Raw genomic sequence first — 22,500 nt, forward strand, 5'->3', positions numbered from 1 at the left:
TTCTTATATTTAAAATTTTAAAAAAAAAATTTATTATTTGATAATATATATATATATATATATATATATATATATATATATATATATATATATATAATTATTTAGATTTTTAAACATTGCTAAAAATATTATTTTAGCAGTATTGAAACTTATTTTGATTTATTTTTATTTAAAAAATACATATATAATTATACCCGATTATATGCATATTGTTTAGATTTTAAAATTTGATAATTATATTATTTTATTATTTATAAACACATTATAGATTTTTATAATTTAAAATATATTATTTACTATAATATTATTTAATATAAACAATATTTTTTTGATCTGACCAGTTGAATTGCTTTTTAAGATCAAATGGTTTATCGTCGATTCAATTATGAAAACATTAGTTTTATATTCTATTTTTGTGCACGATTTCTTGTATTTAAGTATGAAACTTAACTATTTTGAGGAATAGGGAAATCTTGGTTTCAATTGAATTTTTTTCATTTAAAAAACAAAAATTATAAGTATGATTCAGTGTTTTTTTAAAGAGAATTTAGTTATACTAGACCATGTAAAACCTGTAATTTTAAAAAATGTCCTTACTTAAAAGAGTATGTCTATCGTGAGACGGTCTCACGAATCTTTATATGTATGACGGGTCAACTTTATCGATATTCACAATAAAAAATAATACTCTTAGGCTATGTTTGGTAGCCATGATAAGATAATGATTATTAAATAATCATTCTTTATCTTGTGTTTGGTTCATTTTTTATTTAGTCTTCAAGTCCTTGATTATTAAATTAACACTTGGCGCATTTTGGTCATTACAAAAAAATTTACAAAATTAATCCATCATTTTAAAATCATATCAAACACCATGTTATTTATCCCACCATATTTGTGGGGACCCGGACGCTAATTCATGTTTTAGTCATTATTAATGTCAAATATAACAATTAAGAAAAGTGAGACTATATTTTTTTCTTCTTTTTAAAATATAAATGCAGAAACGTAACAATAATCTATTTGATATACATATCAATATCAAAGTACAAGTCATGTACTACAAGTCTCTATTTCAACTAGGTTCAACGACTATACATCCAATGCTGAATTATATTCTGCATCTGGGCCCGGATCTCCACGCTAACTATAATCTCTCATCCTCTTCCTAATCCTGATCATGTCTCACCTGTTGTTAAGCACACATACAAACAAGACAACAGCCGGAACTCCGGTGAGAATAACATTCCCAGTATAAATCATGTATACATGCATTTCATATAAACAGATATAAAAGCATGAAATAGATGTTTCATAACATGTATCAAATCAGAAACATGAATCAATACAAACTCTGAATCACATGAATCAATACAAACTCTGAATCACACTCCGTGATTCTTAGACTCTGACTCGACTCATCCTAATCTAGGGATCCCGATCTAAATAAGAACATACACCCACCTACACTCCCGATCGGGATGGTGGCACGTTCTTATTCGCGGACTTTGGCTCTTTCCATATCGAACATCAGTAATAGAAGAAACTCCAATTCTATCCAATTCGATATAACCAAACGTCTGGTGTCTTGACCTATCCGTCACAGACTTTGGCACTTTCGCCAAATCAGTATATTGTGACAATGTGCAATGTGCCTGTGATTATTCCATCACTATCAGGCACCCCTGTCACGAGATCAATCGTCTCTGCCTAGACGTATCCACCTATTACTCAATACATAAATCAATAGATCAAAGATATCAATTTCATTCAATTGCAAATATCAATGCAATAAAGTAAAGTATGTGATTTTTGGGAAACTCAAGTCAAATCAAACTCGAGTTGTGCAATCCTGCATCAACAACAATTTATACATTTCCCTTCTCGATCTGACGAAGTCGAAGTCTCGACATCAACTATCCCTTATTGCAAAATGGAATTGTTATTATAATTTCGTTATTATTTTTTTAAAGAAAAACACCAACTTATCTTTTATTTTACTATTAATTTTTTGGAAAATTCCTTATTCTATTTTAGATTTTGTTTAATATATGCATAAACTTTAAGATTTTAATCATGAAAGTACATTTGTAATTTGGCAAAAACTTGTGTGAGACGGTCTCACGGGGCGTATTTGTGAGACAAGTCTCTTATTTGGGTAATCCATGAAAAAATATTACTTTTTATGCTAAGAGTATTATTTTTTATTGTGAATATCCATAGGGTTGACCCGTCTCACAAATTAAGATCCGTGAGACGGTCTCACATGAGACACACTCTTGCAATTTAATTTAATTTTTTTGTGTTTATGTATAAAAATTAACTTCAATGCCAAAACTCATTATGATAGTTTATGGAAGATGTTTTAAAAAAATCTCCTTTTTAATTTACTTGGTTAAATAATGAAAACCATTCCACATTTCAAATGTATACTTCATGTCACAATTCATGAAATTATAACCAAAGAAAACTTGTAAGTTTGGTTTTATAAATTTTTTTACTATTATTTTAGTATTTTGTATTGTTAAATTTCAGTTTAAATATGTCATTCATTAATTGTATATGCAATTTCGATTTTTTTTTTTAAAAAAGTGGTGCTAATATGACAATCATTTGACGTTAACGTATCTGGTGTCATATTAACATTCTTAATTGGAAAAAAAAAAAACTAAAATTATCAAAATATGCGTATTTAAAACTCAATCAACATAAAAAACTATTTTTTTTTTAAAAAAAGAGTGTGTCTCATGTGAGACCGTCTCACGGATCTTAATCTGTGAGACGGATCAACCATATGGATATTCACAATAAAAAGTAATACTTTTAGCATAAAAAGTAATACAGTTTCATGGATTACCCAAATAAGAGATTCGTTCCACAAATACGACCCGTGAGACCGTCTCACACAAGTTTTTTCCAAAAAAAATATGACTAAAAATTGCAGTTTTATCCACAATGAATGTCACGTGGTTTTGATTATGTAGCGTCTTGGCCCACCGTTAAACGGAGAAATATTTAGTTGGGCCTACCCAACAAATAAACACGTACGATTGATTTGGGCTAAGCTGATAATTGGGCCATCGAAGAACTTGAACTAAGTAACAGAGATTGGGTATTGTATCAAACATCAAAATTTCCATCTATAAAATAATTATCAAAAATATTATTATATAATAAGATTCTAGGTAATATAAATTTAAATCAATCTCATTTGAAAAACATAAATGTTTGATGTGACGTACCATCTAAAAAAATATTTAACTTATATGGACGATAAATGTTTGATCATATAATCGATATCAGAGCAATCGCGTAAGCGTCCATTGGGGGCAATAATTGACATCTGGTAAGAGCTATCGAAACATAGACATGTGCCTATTTGTTATATCATGATTAAATATGTGCGTAAGCACAAATAGAGAATAGGTGATGCAAATTAGAGTGATGAAGTAGCATATATAATTTTTTGTTTAGTATTTATGAATTGGTGTCGGCAAGATGCGGACTTTTCAGAGTTTGGTTCTTCTTTTGTAAATGTGGTTGGGTGACCAGCTGGCACACCAACCCGGTAAATATTTTTAACCAAATTTATGTCCCTATCCTCCAATATCTAGTTTTCCTCAATTTTTATTTTAAATTAGAGTTCTAAAAAAAAGCTATAGACGGATATTAATACTCTAATATCTTGATACTAACGACAAATTTAAGATCCGATTCTAGCAAATGTCATTAGTCTAGACACAAATTTCGAGATTGTCATGAGCCTGAAATCACGAATAAGACCGTTAGAAGGTGGTCAAGAAAGTGTCCCGACGTAGCCCCTCCGACGCTCAAGTCAGAGACTGAGGATATAAGGAGGAGCAGCTAAGGGTGCTGGTGAAAAACAATATAGTGAATGAATGAACCGAACACTCAAACTTGGTATTTATAGGAGGGTACTTGGGCCCGTGATGGGTGTGTCTTCTATTTGGGGTTAGGATGAGGTAGGGATAATGTGTCCATCCATGGGATATCATATCTAGTTTTCTTCGATCTCAGCTGATATCAACATTTTAAGAATTTAGATAAGTTTGAAGATCTTGAGTTCAAATGTTGGGAGAAGAGAAAAAAATCACTTGTTAGAGGTGAAATATTATATGAGTGACGATACGTAGGTATGAACTGAACCATCTTAACATCAGTAATGATATATGAGTATGAATTCAGACTCATATTGGTTATGATCCATGATTGTTACAGGTAGGCTTGGACTATATTTATTAACATTAAATTTTAAAATATTGTATATACGAAAATGATCCATCTTAGAACCATGTAATTTCAAAGACAAGTTTGATGTTAGAAAAAGAAAAAAAGGGTATTTACGTAATTGCAAAGTCAGCTACACTGTGCAGCCCCCACTGTACTAAAACTAAAAGCAAGGCAGAAGCTGTTCAGTTCATCAGTTCATTGTCGTAGAGATGAGTAATCGAACAGCTTCGCACCGACTGAGCAATGGCCTCTTCGTTTCGGGTCGATCCGAACACAAGCCCAAGGAACGTCACTCCACATTGCCGTCGTGCCCTGTTCCGTACACTGGCGGCGACGTTAAGAAATCCGGCGACCTTGGCAAAATGTACGGCGTCGGCGACCACCCTTCCGTGGCTTCCCCCAAGATTCCATCACGCCTCCCGTCTTCTTCTCAGACCAACAGCGGATCTTCCAGATCCGGCTCGAATTCTAGTCAGCTAGGGAGCAAGTCCGACAGCTCTGGCCCATTGATCAAGAAGTCCTCCTCCTCTTCCTTCTCCGGGCACATGACGCCAATTCAGCCTACGGGTCTTATTACATCCGCTCCACTGGGCTCGTCCAGCTCCAACCGCCGTTCCGGCCAGCTTGACACGCCTTCCGCGCCGAGCTCGTTTAATAAAAATATGTACGGTGCCGCTGTGACGAGCTTGGGGGAGGAGGAGGTGAAATTAGAATATAAGTTGTCGAGAGTTGCCGTGTGGGTGTTCCTGGTGCTGTTGGTTGTCGGGTTGGGGGTTGGCGCGTTCCTCTTGGCCGCCGTGAAGAACGCGGTGGTTATGGTTGCGGTGGTTGCGCTTATTGTCCCTGCAGTGGTGGTTATAATATGGAATTTCGCGTATAAAAAGCAAGGGTTTTACAGTTTTTAAGCAAGTATCCTGATGCTGAGCTGCGGGGCGTGGTTGATGGGCAGTACGTCAAGATTACTGGGGTAAATTTTCTGCCTGTTTTTACGATGCATTTTTCCATAATGTTAAACTATCTAAATTATTTTCATTGATTTGGATGATTTGATTTTTCGATTGTCGTGTTTACTGATTTGAGATTGATTGTTTGATATATTCGTGTTTGGTTGGTTAGCAGTCACCATTTTGGTCCTGAAGGCTATCATGGGAGAGTGAGTAACTATCTGGCATGTACCAAATTGAATATTAGTATTTTAGGATAAGACACTTTGAATTTTTTTTTGCCATGGACAAAATATTTGTTTTTGCCATGTTTGATCTCATGTAGTAGCGGGGAAACAAGGAATTTCTTGAAATAAATCTTTTGACATAAATTGTTCGAATTCCCGGATGTCATATTTTTGCTTTAATTTGGAAAGTGTGGGGTTTCAGTTCTAATTTGGCGTTGCTGCTCTATATTGGTTTGACGGCATAGTATGGAAATCAAGATTCTTTGATAGTGAATGGGAAGAGACTTATTTCTTTAATTATGCTTTCCATAAATGACAATATGGACCATAGGCACCTTCTTTACTTAAGCATTACGAAGTCATGGTAGTTACTTTTGAGGCAAAAGATAAATGAACATGCTTAATTTTTAACTCTCGTCTAAGACTCTGTGCGCACTCATGATAAATCAATGGAATACAGCCATGTCGTAGCCTTTCTGCGCCAACTTTATTCTTTTGGTTAATCCATGTCTGTTGCCCTTAAATGATGAAGTGATATCAGAAAATTATGTTTACCATCAGTTAAATGCCACACCCTCTGTCCAAGATGCAAAAGCACAAATTTGCACAATTAGCTCTATTAGGATCGTCGCTCTACAAAAGTGGTGGGGAAATTGAGTTCCTGTGATAGCAAATGGGGAAAGATTCTTTCTTTAATCAAGCTTGCTCTAAATGACAAATTGTTGACCATAGACACTTTCTTTGCTAAAACCATGATGCTATGGAGTCATAGCGTTACATTTGTGGCGAAAAAATCCTTAGCATTTCAACTCTTCTATGTCTTTCTGCACACTCATAATAGATAATTTTGAAGTGAAGTGGAGGATTTCAATCATTGTCTATTTTAGAATTTTTACTAAATAAAAATTTCAATTATTTGTTTATCTGTTTTTTTTCATCTCCTTTCGTTATAGTATGGTAACGATCACGACTCAAACTTATGTTGCCATTTAAGTTTTCTAATAATGGGCAAATAAATAATGGTGGCATGTTACTATCATGCCATGCTCTTGGAAACAGTGGTTATGATCTCAGTATATATCAATGGAAAAGTCAATAATGAGAAATTATTCTTGGCGAAGGTAAATATCAAATTATCCAGGATCTTTCTACCAGTTTCACTTCTTTAGTGGCTCCTCCATTTTCTGTTGTGTATTAATAACCATGTGCTACGTGACCTGGAACTTATTAAACATTCGTGTTCTGCTCTCCACCGTGTTTTTTCTTACACTTTACATCATAGAGTGATTGTGTACTGTAGGTTGTTACTTGTGGCAGTATACCTCTCGAAACTTCATTTCAGAAGGTGCCAAGATGTGTATACACTTTGTCTGAATTGTATGAATACAGAGGTTGTGGTGGAAAACCAAGCAACACTAAACAGCGTTTTTTCTCTTGGGGATGCAGACATTCAGAGGTGAGTTGTAAATCATGTGGATTTAGATGTAACTGAGAATGTGGATCTTTGTAAACTATGTCTGTTGTGTTTCGGGGACATTTATGTCAACTATCAATATTTGATTGTGCTGAACTTTAAAAAGCAGGAATATTGTGAGGAGAGAGAGGAACACAACACGCGGTTATTTGGTTCAACCATAAAGCCTCGCCTCCATGACATAATGATCAGGAGGCTAAAACTCTTATAATCTCTTTAAATTACATTAGTCCTCTTCATATTGTTGTAATTACATTGAGATAAATATGTTGAAAATATCCTCTAGTGATCAAATTATATGAAAGATACATAATCTGTTTTATTTTAAAACTGATTGCTGAATATATTCGTTGATTTCTAAGAGATTGAATGCATGCTTATAAATGGAACTTGATATTTGAATATGGTCATGTTATTATTTATGTTAACCTAGACTCGAGAGGGCAGTTGTACAAAAAGGTCTTGTGGTTATTCTTGGCAGCCAATTCACCTCAAGTTCAGTGACCGATTCCATTTATTTCCTCTCTTGCACCTGAACATGATTTCAGCCTCGTTGTCACATAAAATGCTAGAATGTGATAGTTCTGATATTGTTTGTTGAGATTACGAAGAAATTTGGTGTCTAATTGAGTGTAGTACTGTTTAGAATCACATTATCGTCATGACTTTTTTTAGGTCAGAGTTGTTCACTAGAATAGCCATTCAATTTTCGTAATTGATTGCTTTTTTGCCCTGTTAACAGAAGTACGTAGCAGATTTTTATATATCAGACTTCAAGTCTGGATTGAGAGCTTTAGTGAAAGCAGGCTATGGTGCTAAAGTCACCCCATTTGTCAAACCAACTACAATTGTGGATGTAACCAAGAATAACAAAGATTTATCTCCAAACTTTCTAAGCTGGCTCTCCGCTAGAGGTTTGTCTGGTGATGACCGTGTGCTGCGCCTCAAAGAAGGGTAAGACAATTGCTTAGAAGGGTGCACTTCATACTTATGTGCGAAACAATGGTCCCAATGACCATTAATGTTTATTGTGTTCTCTGAAATCACAGGATTTCATTTCATGTTACTGTAGATTATAGTTTAAGACACTTTTTACTGCCAAAAAATACCTGTAAAATTGGTATTCTTCTACTTCATATTGATAATAAATTGAGAGATCACAACTGAACGTACCATATTTAGAATTAGGCATTGCAGAAGTTCGGGGTCAATGTTATACCATTGGAATCTCAGCTCCTTATTAAAGAGAACCTCCAAAACAGAGAGTTCATTGAGTTACATGTCTAGATAAATATATTCCCGATGACTGGCGAAGTCTTTTAAGAGAAGTGAGTAATTATCATGATGAGTTTATGAAACCTTTATAATTCAGCTGATTATATATATGTTGTTATTTTGTCGCAGTTGTGTCAAAGAAGGAAGTACCGTAAGCGTAATGGGGATCATTCGTTGCCATGATAACGTGGTCATGATTGTTCCACCCACAGAACCTATTTCAACAGGCTGCCGCTGGCCATGTTGCCTTTTCCCAACATACATCGAGGGCCTTGTTTTAACGAGCGATGAAAACCAGAATAGTGAGGCGATCCCTGTATAGATGCACCACTGCCTTCTTCAATTGCTCAATTAAAGTATAGAACAACTGAACAAGTCTCATAATGAAGGGGTACGAGATACGAGTACAGCCAACCTGTGTATTCTTTCCTGGATGAAGAGCAAGATCTTGTAAAAATATTCACGTTCTTGGTATATTGTATATGCTTCGTAGAGATATGCAGTTCGTCAGGTATTTCCTTTTCTCCCCATTCTTTGTACAGGAGTTTCGGAGTCCTCTCCAGCAATAATAATTTTTACCCATGTTTCTATCTACCTTAATGGGTCAAACTATTTTTGATCTGTTTTATGTTGGGTTCTTCTAGAACCAATGCTGACATACAACGTAATTAAACCTTTGCTGTTTTTTATATTACGATAGCCATCGGAGCCAAGGTTTTTGTTTTAACGTGGGATTGAATCTACATCTATCCATTGTTGTGCTAAGATTGGAACTTGGATATAAATCAATCCCAAAAGTTAGTTCAAAGAGAGATTGTCCAAAACCATATATACAATTACTAGGTATTTTATTTAACCGGTGTGGGACAACTAACACACTCCCTTATCCTAGGTATTTTATTTAACTGATGTGGGACAACTAACTTACCCTCTGACGCCCAAGAATGAACATCTGAACCGTGAAGTTTATAAATGACCCAATTATGGGCAGAACGAGTGACTCAACTATAGGCAGGCCAACACATAATGATGAAACTTGATCTCTGATATCATGATAAGATTGGAACTTGGACCTAACTCAACTTCAAAAGCTAGCTCAGGGGGGAGGATTGTCCAAGACCGTATATACAACTCTCATGTATCTTATTCAACCAATGTGAGACAACTAACACACTCTCTTCACGTACAAGAATGAACATCTGGAGCGTGAAGTTTACAAATGACCCAATTATTGGAAGAATGAGTGACCTAATTATGGGCAGTCCAACACATAACGGTGGAACCTGAGCTCTGATACCATGTTAAGATTGGAACTTGGACCAAACTCCACCTCAAAACCTAGCTCAAGGGGAGAGGATTGTCCAAGACTATATATACAACTCTTAGGTATTTTATCCAACCGATTTAAGACAACTAACAATTCCCATATATATTATGTGATATTATTCCCATATATACTATGTGATACTATGATGTGGAATTTTGCTTGTTTTTATACCAATAATTGGCATTTTATAAAAAAATTGTGATATCGTCTCATAAATCAATTTTATTTAACGGATCTCCAATTCAACTTATGAAAAAATAATACTTTTAGTGTAAAAAAATATTACTTTTTATAGTATATATAAATCAAATTGATTCGTCAATATTGATGTAGATCTGGAAAACAATCTCATAAATATATATTCTTTCTCTTCTACTTAGTCTTTTGGTTGTTATTAGATATTAGTTAATAGGATAATTAAAGTATCCTTAAAAAGCTGATCGAAACGATGCACGTGTTTAATATGGGGTGGGCACACCAAACTAGGACAATTAGGCCTTTGTTTTCTTGTGTTATATTAATTTTTTCTTAGAGTTCTAATTATATATGCACGTCAATTTGGTCACATATGAAACACTTTAATAAATATTAATTTAGAATGATCTTATAGGAATTATGATAATTTGGACACCTGGTAAAACTGATTTCTATTATATTAGATCTGGGATGAGTCTATTTCAGACAAACACATTATTCTTTTCCGACTGCAATATTATTCGTCTCTCTCTAAAAAAACAAAAAAACAAAACAAAAAGAGAGATTCATGTCACTTCACCTAATTGCTAACAACAAGTTCACAGCAAACTAATTATCTCACATCTGAAGTTTTGATCGTGTTAAGTGTTAACAATAAATTGAAATTACTAGTCCTACAACTTAATTTTGTTAAGTGTTAATGGGGGACGTAGATGTTCATATGGAGTTTTGAAAAGATACATAATATTCTTTTAAAAAAATCACGATACATGCAAGTTTTCTTCTAAAAATCCATGTCAGCATACACGTCTGTTACGAAACAGTTTATGAAAGACACAATGAAATAAGTAAAAAAAATTACAAGTTACAGAACAAAAAATACAATTCACCATGAACAAGACTACAATCTACAGATAAAATATATAAGTTATAAGATTAAAATTGCAAATTCACAGTTATCAGGACCAAAAAAAATTACGAATCACGAGACCAAAAATTTAATTAGTGTGCTCAATTCAACTAAATTGTGGTGTACATTGAGAAAATCTATTATTATGTTTTTTAACTTTTTTATTTTTATTTTTATGATTGGTATTTGGATGGAAAAAATTTCTTTTAATTTTGAGAGAGTTGATTGTCAGAATCACGTTAGAAGCAGATTGAAAAATGCGTGACATTGATAAGCGAACATATATGACCAAGTTGGTTGGATAATTATAAATTTTGGTGATGTGGTGCTAATTGAAAAATAACCAAAATTCAGAGCAAACAAGTCAATTCAGCAAAAGCATATCAGAAGATGTTCTCATGATCAAATCAAAATACCTCTAAGATTTCAGTTTAGGAAGTTTTCATTGATAATAAACATAATACTAGTGTCAGAAAAACTCGGAACATTTCAATATCTACACAAACTCTATCATCAGAAAATCATATGATTCGGAGAATATTTTGAGCATAAAGATAGCATTTGTTATTGCTTACCATATTGGGAAAAAGACAAATGACACATGACATCGAGTATTATATTCGTTATGGAAATCAGTACGATCAATTTATAGACTTTCAAATATGAACGTTGCATTTTCTCTGTAAAAGACCAATTCAAGACTCAGATTCTACTCTACGCGATGCTAATATTTTTATCTATACGAGATCTAAAAAGAAAATCAAGCTCTGCTGAAATACCATAAAGAACAAACTTCAAAGTATTATCCGATCTCTTGAAGGATCTTCTGTGATGATTTTCCGCTCACAAGTGTATAAAATATTTATCGTTTAAAGTGTGACTACTCGTAATTGGCAGAAATGATCTTTCTATGTAAATTGTACTAAGTTGTATAACTGAAATTTTTCAGTTAGCATCACATCGCTGATACTCATAATTTTTCAAAAAAAATTCTGAATTTTTTTAGTGATGTCAAACTCAGCAAATATTAACTGCAAATATATGTTCAAGACAAATAAAACGGATCATAATATTCAGTTCACACAGTTTTAAAAATAATTGAAATGCATATAAGAAGATGTTATTGTGATAAAATCAGAAGACATCTACCGACTTTAGTTCAGAAAGTCTTCAATGACAATGAACATAATGCTAGTGTCAGCTATGCTAATGTCAGCTGAACTCCGAATATTTCCATATCTGAAAAACTCAATCATCAGCAAATCATATGATTCATAGAATGTTTTGAGTATAAATACAAACTTATTATGATCGTTTTATATTAGTATTCTAAGTATTTATTGATACTTGCCATTTTGAGAAAAATAAAAATGACATATGACATCGAGTATTATTTCTGTTATGGATTTAGTACAACTTATTTGTAGTTTTTCAAATCTGAACCTTGCATTTTCTCTATAAAAGGTCAATTCAAGATTTAGATTATACTGTACGAACTGATAATATTTTTATATATCCGAGGTCTAAGAAGAAAATCAATCTATGTTGAAATATCGTCAATCACACTGTAGGACCGACCGTTTGCCGTTTTATCAAAAGTTATAACTTGTGGTAATGATGCAACTCAAATATTTTAAACCATACAGTATACCAAATGCAACGTTCGACTGCTCTTCTAGCAGGGGAAATTATTGCACACTAACAATATTCCTCTTGATAATTCCACTCTTTGAATAATTGAGAATCGAACTCGTGACATTAGCTCTGATATCAATTGTAGGATCAAATGTTTTCCGCTTTACCAAAAGTTATAGTCAGTCGTAATGGTACAACTCAAATATTTTAAACCGTACAACAGCCCGAACGTCATATTTGATTGCTCTTCTTGCTAGTACAATTATTGCACCTCAACACACACACTTCAACGTATTTGTTTGATCTCTTGAAGGATCTTTTGTGCTGATTTTCACGCACAAGGGTATCGAACATTCATTTTTTAAAATGTGAGTACTTTTATCTAACATCAAGAGTTTTCAGTAATGCAATTGATAAGTCTTGCTGAATTGTGTAATTTCAATTCTTGTAATCATCAAAATCATAATTCCAATTCTTATAATTATCAAAATCATTTAGCGAAATCTTTTTGCAAACAGAAGAATGAGAGACATAAAAGTGTTTTGTCCTTTAAACTTTCATAAAAAATCACTATGTTATTTCTTTTGAGCATTTCATTTACTATGGTCGTCTACTGATTATGTTCTGCTGATTTTGACAAGTATTTGATCCACTAAATTCAGTTGGACTATTTTTTCACCTTTCTATTCAAGTTTTATGTCGATCTTAAAAGATTGATATTCGATCTTTATTGTTAACTACATTTGAGATCCTCAAACCTAAAGTGATGTGAATCTTCAAACACGAAAAGAAAACGCGCGCAAAAACTGAGTCACGCCCTCGATTCGATTATATAAAGAACGTTGTGTTGTCCCGATTTTTTTGAAACAAGTAAAGTTTGTGATATTAACCTCTAAACTACGAAAAACTTAGCAACAAATAATTATGAAGATAAATAGCTGATCTCAAATGAACCTTCAAAGAACTCGTCTTTGACAATCCGAGTAAAGAACAATCGATAAACACCACAAAGATTAAATCTTGATAAACTTGATTTTTGGTGGTACAAAACAGAGTTTTGAAAATCTTGAGAAAAAATTCAAAGAAATATATTCAATCTTCAATAATTGTTTTATAATATTTTTTAAATGTGTTTATATGGAAATATATAACAAAAATTGTAGGTTATGATTTCCATCTTCAAATCTGCACTGCGATGCACTGTGGCGGGGAATTTTGGCTGCAGAGGCAGGCTGTCCTCACACATAGGCGTGCTTGGGTGGCTCTTTTTCACCTTTGGGACGCGCCTTGCACGCTAGGGCGGGGATTTTTCCCCGCTGGGGCCCATGTTTCTGGCCGCTAGGGCGCGTCCTGGCTGCTTTCCGCTGTCATTTCGGACTCAAATGCTTTGTTGCTCGATACCTCTTCATGGAATGCTTCATTGAGCTCTTTCAATCGTTCGAATGAGCTTAATTCTTCATCTTTAATCATTATCAAGATTGTAGGATCGAGACAACACACATGTCCGAATCTTCTCCCAAGAATTAGCACGTCATTCTCGGTCAGATTCCTATCATACTTCTTTCTTCAAAAACATTTGTTCTCAAATCTTCGTTGTCTGCGCAAAAACAAAGCAAGTAAGTAATAAAAAGAATTATATTATCAACATGATTATTTTTCAACTCTAGTCTGTAGGCGATGTCGTCCATGTGCTCCATCACTGATTGGAATCCTAACTCTATGGTTGCCTTCACCATGTAATTATCAACTACACCATACACAAAATAACAAACGATACTAAATGAAAATAAAAAAATCTCATCAAGCATCATGAAAACCAAATTCCTCAATTTCTTAGACCTGTTGACAACACAAAAATTTCCATACAAATATATGACATTTTCTCACTAGGAATAAGATGTAGTTCATGCACGATATAAGAATCTAGAATAAACGTCATTTACCTAAATGTGATGCATGTTTCAGCAAGCCACTCAACATTTCGCTTCATATGTAACCAACAGAGAAAATCATACATTATATCAATAATAAAATCATAGCAGTATGCCTCACTATCACTCAATTCATGCAATGAATATAAGTTGAAAATTTTATTGTCTTTAAAAAGATATTCATCATGAACTAGAAATTATCATATTCATCCATGCACATTTCACCAATATCATCTAATAAATAATAATATGCAAATAGAACATACTACATGTTTTATCCACGCAATCCTTTAACCAATCACAAGAATATAACTCCAATGCATACATGTCATTTTTACGACTAAGTTTCATCAATTTGACAATTTATAAGAAATCAGAAATAACAATATATACATGCAACTTTTCACTACCATCGAATCCATAGAAATTAGAGACAAAAATCAAGCGTAAATCCGTTCTCTTGACTACCACATTTGAAACTTATTCTTCAAACTCTTGAAAAAAAAACAATATATTTGAAAACAAAACAAGAAAGGAAGAAAGATATGCATTTAATCTAGAGGTGCCAAAATCAGATTCGACCCATCAACCCGACACGGCTCAACCCGAAAAAAATTAGGTTTAGGTTTGAGATTTTTGGGTTCGGGTCAGATCAGTTTGGACCGATAGATGACCCAAAATAATGATGGGGTTGAGTCGGGTTCGGGTCAACCCGGGGTGCCCCGAAAATTTTAATTTTTTTTAAAAATATAATTAATAAAAATTGCATGCATTTTTATATATTGTATTTTTTAAAAAAATATTTATTGTATATTTATATTATAAATTTCATATTTTAATATTTATTTTGTAAATTTTTTATTTTTTTAAACAATTGTTTATTTAACTTAGTAAATATACTTTATTTTTTTACAATTAGACTTTTAAATTTAATTAATATATATATAAGAGAGATTTTGTTATTTAGTGTTTAAATTAAAGTTTTTTTAATTTTATTTAATTTTAAAAAAAATAAAAAAATCGGTTTAGTTGGGTTGATCGGATTAGTCGGGTTTGCATTCGAGTTGAGATTTTTTGGGTTGGACAGGGTTCGGATTGAGCAATTTGTACAAAATACTATGCACCAACTCGACCCGACCCACCCGAATAGACACCCTATTTGAGTCGTTGTATTAGCAAGTACACTTACCACACCTTGATTTCCCTTGAATTCACGTGGCTCAACCCATTGGATTCTTCCATCAACATGTCTTGTTTGTCTTCTCCTCATGACACTTCCAAAGTCCTGCGAAGAGGGAATAACAACTCTCGGAATTGAACATGCCACATCACATGATGTGAGTAAACTTCTTTGTACAAAGGTACTTTAAGGATTTTACATAAAATCAAGTTTATCTCATTCTTCATTCTTTTAGACCATCAATTTATTTTTCTCTTCTTTTTTTTTTTGGCCTTTTTTTTTCTTTCATCTCATCTTTTTTGTCTAGTTTTCTTTCTTCGATAATCTCACTCTTTTGTTTACCTTTTCTTTCGACCACTTCACAATATTTTTCACTCACTTCATGAACTATCAATTAAACCTCTGGAACATCTTCTTCTAGATTCGATTGAACAAGAGACATTTTTCCTCAATACAAGTTTGAACTAAAGTTTCACTTTAATTATTTTTTTCCTCCGTAGTAGATAAATTAGACATTTCTTCTCCAGCTAATGATTCAGTCTCCACTGTATATCGTTCAACATCATTCGACTCATTAACTTCTGGAATAATATCATCAACAACTTTCTCAACCGCAACCTCATATTCAGGTTCCACTCCAACCTCAACTCCAATTTGAAATTCAATACCAATTGATGAATCTACTACTGTCACTTTCTTATGTGAACATTGTATAATGTCATGTCCTATCTCTAGACATCAACAACATATAATATCACAAGTACGAGAAATTGAATTTTTAAATGTATCTTGATATTAATATTTCAAAGTTTCACGTTTCGACTCCATCATTGGCCTATCAATTATTTTTTCTTACAATCTTGACCGCCAGATGAATGTCAAAGAAGATTCATACAAGCCACGTTCATCTATCCTGCCAACTCTCTTATCGTAGTGAAACAAATTGCTTCATCATCACCCTTTTCATCTTATCCCTCATTCCTATAGCGTCCTCATTATATCTCCTTCTATCATGCACTAACTTAACCTACCAAGTAATAGCATAGTTGATAAACTCGTTACAAGCTCGTCTGATCGTCGAACTTCCGGAAACAAATTATTGTCCTCTTTTTATTATCAGTCAATTTACATGTTTTATCTGTTATTGATTATGTTTACGTAATTGATCTGTTGCAATTACTTATATCTTATTCAATTAGTACTTTGAGCTGCTTCCGCACTTAGTATTTTAGTAGCACAGTTTACTCAATTTGATAGAAATATTAACTTGAGTTGTTAACACATATTAAATTTTGAATTATTTGTCATATTTGGATAATAATTTTGTAACGCCTTAGATTTGATGATTGTTCATACCGTACCGACATAGGTCTTTCCAACGAGCTTATGTCCTAACTAAGACGCATCCTAAGAAACTCTTCAGGGAGTCACTCATCCCATAATTGCTCCAATTTAAACGTGCTTAACTTTGTATTTTTTATGTGATGAGCTTCGTAAATATTATGCATCTTGTTGATATGAGCAGTATACATCAATATTTTAATATCTCCTCAATAGTACAGTTTCATACCAACACAGTCTTGTAATCACTCTCATTTTGATGTGGGATCGCTTCATTTATGTTCCTTTCTCCTAGAAGCATGTCAAGAGCAATTCATTGTCCGTACAGCCTATTGGCCTGGGTGATCACTCCCAACCTTATTTGGGCCAGGACATCACAAGTTTATTCATCCCTCATAAACTAATATCCTCGATCTTTAACATATGATAATAATTTATTTATTTTTTTGTAAAAACAAGGAAAAGTAAAAAAATTATGTTGGGCGACCGCAAAACTAATACTTTTTGTTTTGAGAAAGAGAGAAAAAAAAAATAACTTACAACAGTTGTTTCTATTCCTTTCGGATAAGAAATATTTTCTAGAAAATGAATACAAATATTAAGAATTTTTTTTACTATACTTTGGAATATAAGTGATATAAGCGTAAAAAAAATGGAGTGCGTTCGGCTTATATATAATAAATTTAGGAGATGCAATTTCAAATGTTTATTTGGTATGTCCTCTCCCATTACAAAAATCAACTCACTAAGAAATCCACGTTGGACAAGAGACACATTTCCATGATGTTTATTAATTACTATTTTCATTTATTGTTTTGTTACAAGAGAGACACCAACATTGAACGTATGTATAGTTGTTATTATTTTTACAAGAACTCGTTGGAATCCACATAATTCTGTATTACTTGCGTGATATTTTCGGTGGAATGGACCATAAAAACTTTTTGGTGGAATTGACTTGAAAATAAAACCCCATTATTATTAGCTAGCTTATCTAATACATTTTAACAATATTATATTATACATCATAAAATAAATTCAAAAAGTTTAATGAATCAAAAAATTAAGTTAGCCATAAAGTTACAATATTTGATATTTTATTCACTAAATATCTTAGATTTTGATATTTTGTAACAATGCGATGCGTGGACAAAATTGCTAGCACAAAATGAAAAAGAGATTGGGAATGGTTTATCAAAATCCAAAAGCCATTGGAAAATGGCAATGACATGTTGATGAACAAGAAGAGCTATGCCATCCCTCAAGCCATAGACAAACTACAAAAAAAATATATTTATTTCTTAAAGATCGATATCAATGACTTTAACCGATGTGTGTCAACTCATCTGGGGTGGTTCTTTCATGATCAAGACTGCTAACAAGTAAGCAGCAATGCCCAGCTTACTTGTATTGTCGCGAAACTTCCATTACTAGCTTATCCATGAACTGACATTTCTTGTCAAACCCCCAGCCTGGATTGCTCTGCACCATGACGATTTGTCAAATCGGGAAAAACATGATAATGAAGGCAATTCACATGCAAGATGATTGTTAAGAGTGTTGACAAATTTTGATCAGTAGGTTTTGGCGCTCGACAAAACTACTGATACCAGAAAAAAAGATCAAGTAACAGCTGCTGAAACTTGTATATAAAACGTTAGAATGAAAGAAACAAAAACTTTGAATCTGAAAATGTGATGCAAAACCAAATAAAACCACAAATACACGTGGATAAGGCATATGTAAATCAAAACTGGCACAGCCATAGCAGGCAGGTCCCCTCTGGAATTCCCAACGAGCAAATGCACAGAAGAACTTGCATAGAGGAAAGTCCCCCAACTTGAGCTTCTCCCGAGTGGCCGAGTTAAAGAGGTTCAGATTAGAAAGATAACAGCTATCGACACATAGATTTGCAGGGACCAAGGCTATGCTACCCAGGATGAAACACCCCCTTATATAGTTTAAGTTGTAGCATAATTTAACATGCATGGGTCTCTCACATGAATTTGACATGGAACCCAAGTAATTGGTAAATGATACAAGTATCATACGCCATATGGGATGTACATCATCAATTGTACTCTAGACATAACAATTGCGAGGTTAAGAAAAAGGTGTTATTTCTGGCCCTTTAAGATAACAAATCTCAATAACAAAAGGAAAAATGTGCATTTTCCTTCAAAATCTGAAACCAAGTCAGTGGTTTAAAAAAGATAACCAGCTATTATTTTTCACTCATTGCTTTTCAGAGAACCATAATAATTTGTAACACTCCGCCCTAAATACATATTTCTGCAAGAAGAGGTAAAAGTAAACGTCAAGAACGGAACAAATATAAGACTGCAACTCATACAAAAGACACTGAAATTATGCAGCTAAAGGTGCAAATAAAAAAGTAAAAGCCAATAAGAAACGCGACCTGCAATGAAAGAACAGCACGCTCAGTAAAGCGCTTTACAGATGCAGGTGCACTTGCTGGGAGAGTTTTGGCCACTCTTTCTAGCTCTTCTTGCTGTTGCTTGGCAGTTACTCTCTCAGGTCCACTATAGTGGTCTACAATCTCTTTCATAAGGGGCACATTCTTCATAGTTTCCTCTATCACTTCCTGCAAAATATTAAATAATGTCCATTAAATATTTCAAGAAATGAACACAAAAAATCTTCAACAGAAGAGTGAACAACAAGACGCGTGATTTTTTTTATACAACAAAACGCATAATTGAGTAACTTTAATACATGAAATGACAGTTCACACGTCTCTGATAACTATTAATTCAAGAAGTACTTTCTCTACATAACCTAAATTTGAAAATGTACGAGTAGGAATAAAATCATAAGACTTTCCATGCAGCAAGAGCAATGCCAATTGCCAAATCAGAGGCATGCAAAAAATGTACCTTATCTGGCTTTTTCAAGAATTATTAGTCAAAATTTGAATAAGGTAAATTTTAAATATTATATCCTCGAGCTGGACAAAACTCATATCAGCTAACCAATGGAATATTATAAATTATAAATAAATAAATAAATATATATATACTCTCTCGGCCAGAATATTTTTTCAGCACTAAAATTTGGCAAATATGTGCATTTCAAGAAGCAAATCAAGGAACAAACAAGTTTGGAAGTTCTATACACACAGGCAAGCAAAAAATGAACTCATATAAGTTATAAGAAGTTGTATGATCTGATAAACTATTAAGCAATGTGCATTCTTAGATTGTGCCGACCACATTTCTCCTGTCAAAGGGTTAAACTTTAATGAAATGTGCATTATTTGTTCTTAACTTGTAGCAAGTTCATGTAAATGACATGGATATCTATAATATCAAGAGGGCAAGGACATAAATCAAAGTGAGAGAACTAAAGTTTTGAGAAAGGAGGTAAATCAAAGTGCAAGTACAAAAGTTTTGAGAAACTCTCAAAACAGGCTAAATCTATCGAGTTTCCAGATTGAATTAGTAACATCCTAAGTGAATGTTCTCAAACCAAATGCATGCAAGTATAAGGCGCCCATATCAAAAGCATCTGAAACCCCTTCAAATTTTCTTAAAATTCAACTTTCATATAAGTGTAGAACCAAAAAATTAAAGGCTCAAATGCCACTGACCACTGCATCAGTAAAATCTGAGTATTGGTAGAAAACAAAATTGATTCAGACAACAATTGCAAGAGAGCAAATCTTTTTTACCTCCCACTCTTCTTGACTTTGAATCCCTTCATATGCCATGAGGAAAGGTTTCATCTTCTCAAGTGCATCACGCAGAGGGATGGGAGGCTTCTCATCAATATCCGGGTTGGTGCCAAACTCTTCCATCAAGTACTCTGGTTCACATTCAATCTGCACAAAAACAATTTCCATGTGAAGGATCAAATGATCTCATCTTTACATGACAAGCCTACAATCCAAAACCTAAAGTGCATTACCAGTAAGTTTGTGTGAAGTGCATCTATATAAGCATCATCTGCGGGGGAAGGCAGCACCCGACTCGACATTTCCTCAAACCCTTCAGCTAATTGATTCATAACCTCTGGCCCGAGCTTCTCGGCCAACTTCTCTCCATCTGCAGGATCACCCAGATAAAGCCCCTCAGGCTCATCGTTGTCGGAATCCTCGTATTTATCTTCTCGTCTCTCTCGGCCACTACCTCTCCCCAAAAATCCTCCTCGTCCTCTTCGTCTTCCTCTGCCTCCTCGTGGGCCCAGTTGACCTCTACCACCTCTAATGCTATCACTAGCTCTGACGCTCTCACCATCTCCCTTTGACAAAATTCCCACGGCCTTTTTCACTTTCTCCTCCTGAGTCAATTGCTCCTCAGCTGAGCTCTTTGGTTTTGTGGGCTGCTGCGGTCGGACATGCCTATTTTCAGTCTTGGGCTTCGAGGCATGAGCCGTTTCAGGTTTTGTGGGCTTCCCACGACCTGCGCCGGTTAAGATATTGATAATTTGGGAAGGCAGGATATTCTCGTGCCTCACAGGAGATTCAAAATCAGTTGAATCGCGGTGTGCATCATCTTCAACAAATAGATGGGGCTTTTTGGCATTGGGATTCGGTGGCGGCCGTTGTTGGGGTGGCTTAGATTCTTGTGGTGGAATGGTTTTGGTGGGAATAAATCCACCGCCTCGGCCCCTGCCAATGGCAGCAGGACCAGAAGGGAATGACGGTAGAATAGGAGGGGACTGAAGAGGTTTACCTCTACCATGGCCATGCCCTTGGCCAAATGAAGATGGCGATTCGTCTTTGGTAGTGTCAGATTCAGTCTGGGCAGAGCTGTCGACACTGAAAATGAAGGGGGTGGGTCCTCCACGGCCCCTACCTCCACCAGAGGTAGATAAGGCGGCGGGAATGGAGGCAGAGGTGGTGGCGCGGCCGATCAATGGGTGGGGGATTTTCCTAATGCTGCTTCTCATCTTCCGTTTTGGGACTGATTCCAAAATCTTCACTGTTTGCTTTTCTTTCTTTTTGTGTTTTCATTATTCAAATATTGTTTTTTTTAAAATATATAAATAAACAAATATTTATTTATTGGGTTAACTGATAAAATTTTCTAAAATATAAAATATTATGGTTCAATCCTCAATTATATGAATAAGACTGATTAAAAATAATTAGAGAAAGTAATCTCCAATATAGCTTGATGCATTTTTTTTTTAAAATACAACCACATATAAAATCACAAAAACTTTTTACACGATCTGTAATACTAATATTCTATTTAAGTCACTTATTAAAAAATACTATTCTTTATTGTAGATATACGCTCATTGACTCGTTTCACGAAAAAAAATATGTGACACTCTCTTACAATAAATATATTTTAATATATATGATTTTATTTTAAATTTTTTAAAGGTGAAGATTTTTGTTTGTCAAAAAATCAGAATGAGCAAAGTTTCGGTGAAATTTTAGTATATTCATATTTTTTTTCCCTAATGAACTTCAATATTTTTTTATGTTAGACCATTGTGTTCCTTTGGTATGGATTCATTCACCTAATAAAGGAAAGAAAAAAATTAAAGATGAACCTATCACTAAAATCCCCCTAGAGGGGGATAAGGCTAAGCGGAGCGAAAAGGGATGAAAAATTTTATAGAAAGAAAAAATTTGTTTGAAAGATAAAAAGATAGAAAAAAAAAAAAAGAAATCCGTGAGTTACGGAAAGCAGAAAAATATAAAATAAATTAATAATTTGTAGAAAATGTATAAAGCCATTGAATATTTTTTTCTTCTATGAGAACAATCAATTCATTATATTTTGTTTCTATATAAAGAGCTGAATCACCTTCATCATCTATAATGAGGTTAGCAT

The 22,500-nt window shown here is 33.9% G+C and overlaps 1 protein-coding gene and 1 pseudogene across 1 annotated transcript; one reads left to right on the plus strand and one right to left on the minus strand.

Moving 5' to 3' along the window:
• The first annotated feature begins 4,375 nt into the window (after positions 1-4,375).
• On the plus strand, positions 4,376-8,759 carry LOC140804848 (uncharacterized membrane protein At1g16860-like; annotated as a pseudogene).
• A 9,100-nt stretch (positions 8,760-17,859) lies between these two features.
• LOC140804754 (uncharacterized) lies at positions 17,860-21,648 on the minus strand. Its single transcript, XM_073160867.1, has 4 exons — positions 20,618-21,648; positions 20,382-20,531; positions 19,110-19,295; positions 17,860-18,172 (listed from the first exon to the last, which is right to left on the minus strand). Exons 1-4 carry the CDS (start codon positions 21,599-21,601, stop codon positions 18,092-18,094), a joined length of 1,401 nt encoding a protein of 466 aa, XP_073016968.1. The 5' UTR covers positions 21,602-21,648; the 3' UTR covers positions 17,860-18,091.
• Between the last annotated feature and the right edge of the window lie 852 nt (positions 21,649-22,500).

The sequence above is a fragment of the Primulina eburnea genome, chromosome 11, assembly GCF_022965805.1.
Source record: "Primulina eburnea isolate SZY01 chromosome 11, ASM2296580v1, whole genome shotgun sequence".
Taxonomy (NCBI): Eukaryota; Viridiplantae; Streptophyta; class Magnoliopsida; order Lamiales; family Gesneriaceae; genus Primulina; species Primulina eburnea.

Excerpts from the sequence above, each read along its gene's own strand:
- LOC140804754 (XM_073160867.1), bottom strand. The coding sequence starts at position 21,601 with ATGAGAAGCAGCATTAGGAAAATCCCCCACCCATTGATCGGCCGCGCC. Across the intron at positions 20,532-20,617 it reads CACTTCACACAAACTTACTG|ATTGAATGTGAACCAGAGTA; the intron begins GTAATGCACTTT and ends GTTTTTGTGCAG. Across the intron at positions 18,173-19,109 it reads GTGCTGTTCTTTCATTGCAG|AGCAATCCAGGCTGGGGGTT; the intron begins GTCGCGTTTCTT and ends GTCATGGTGCAG.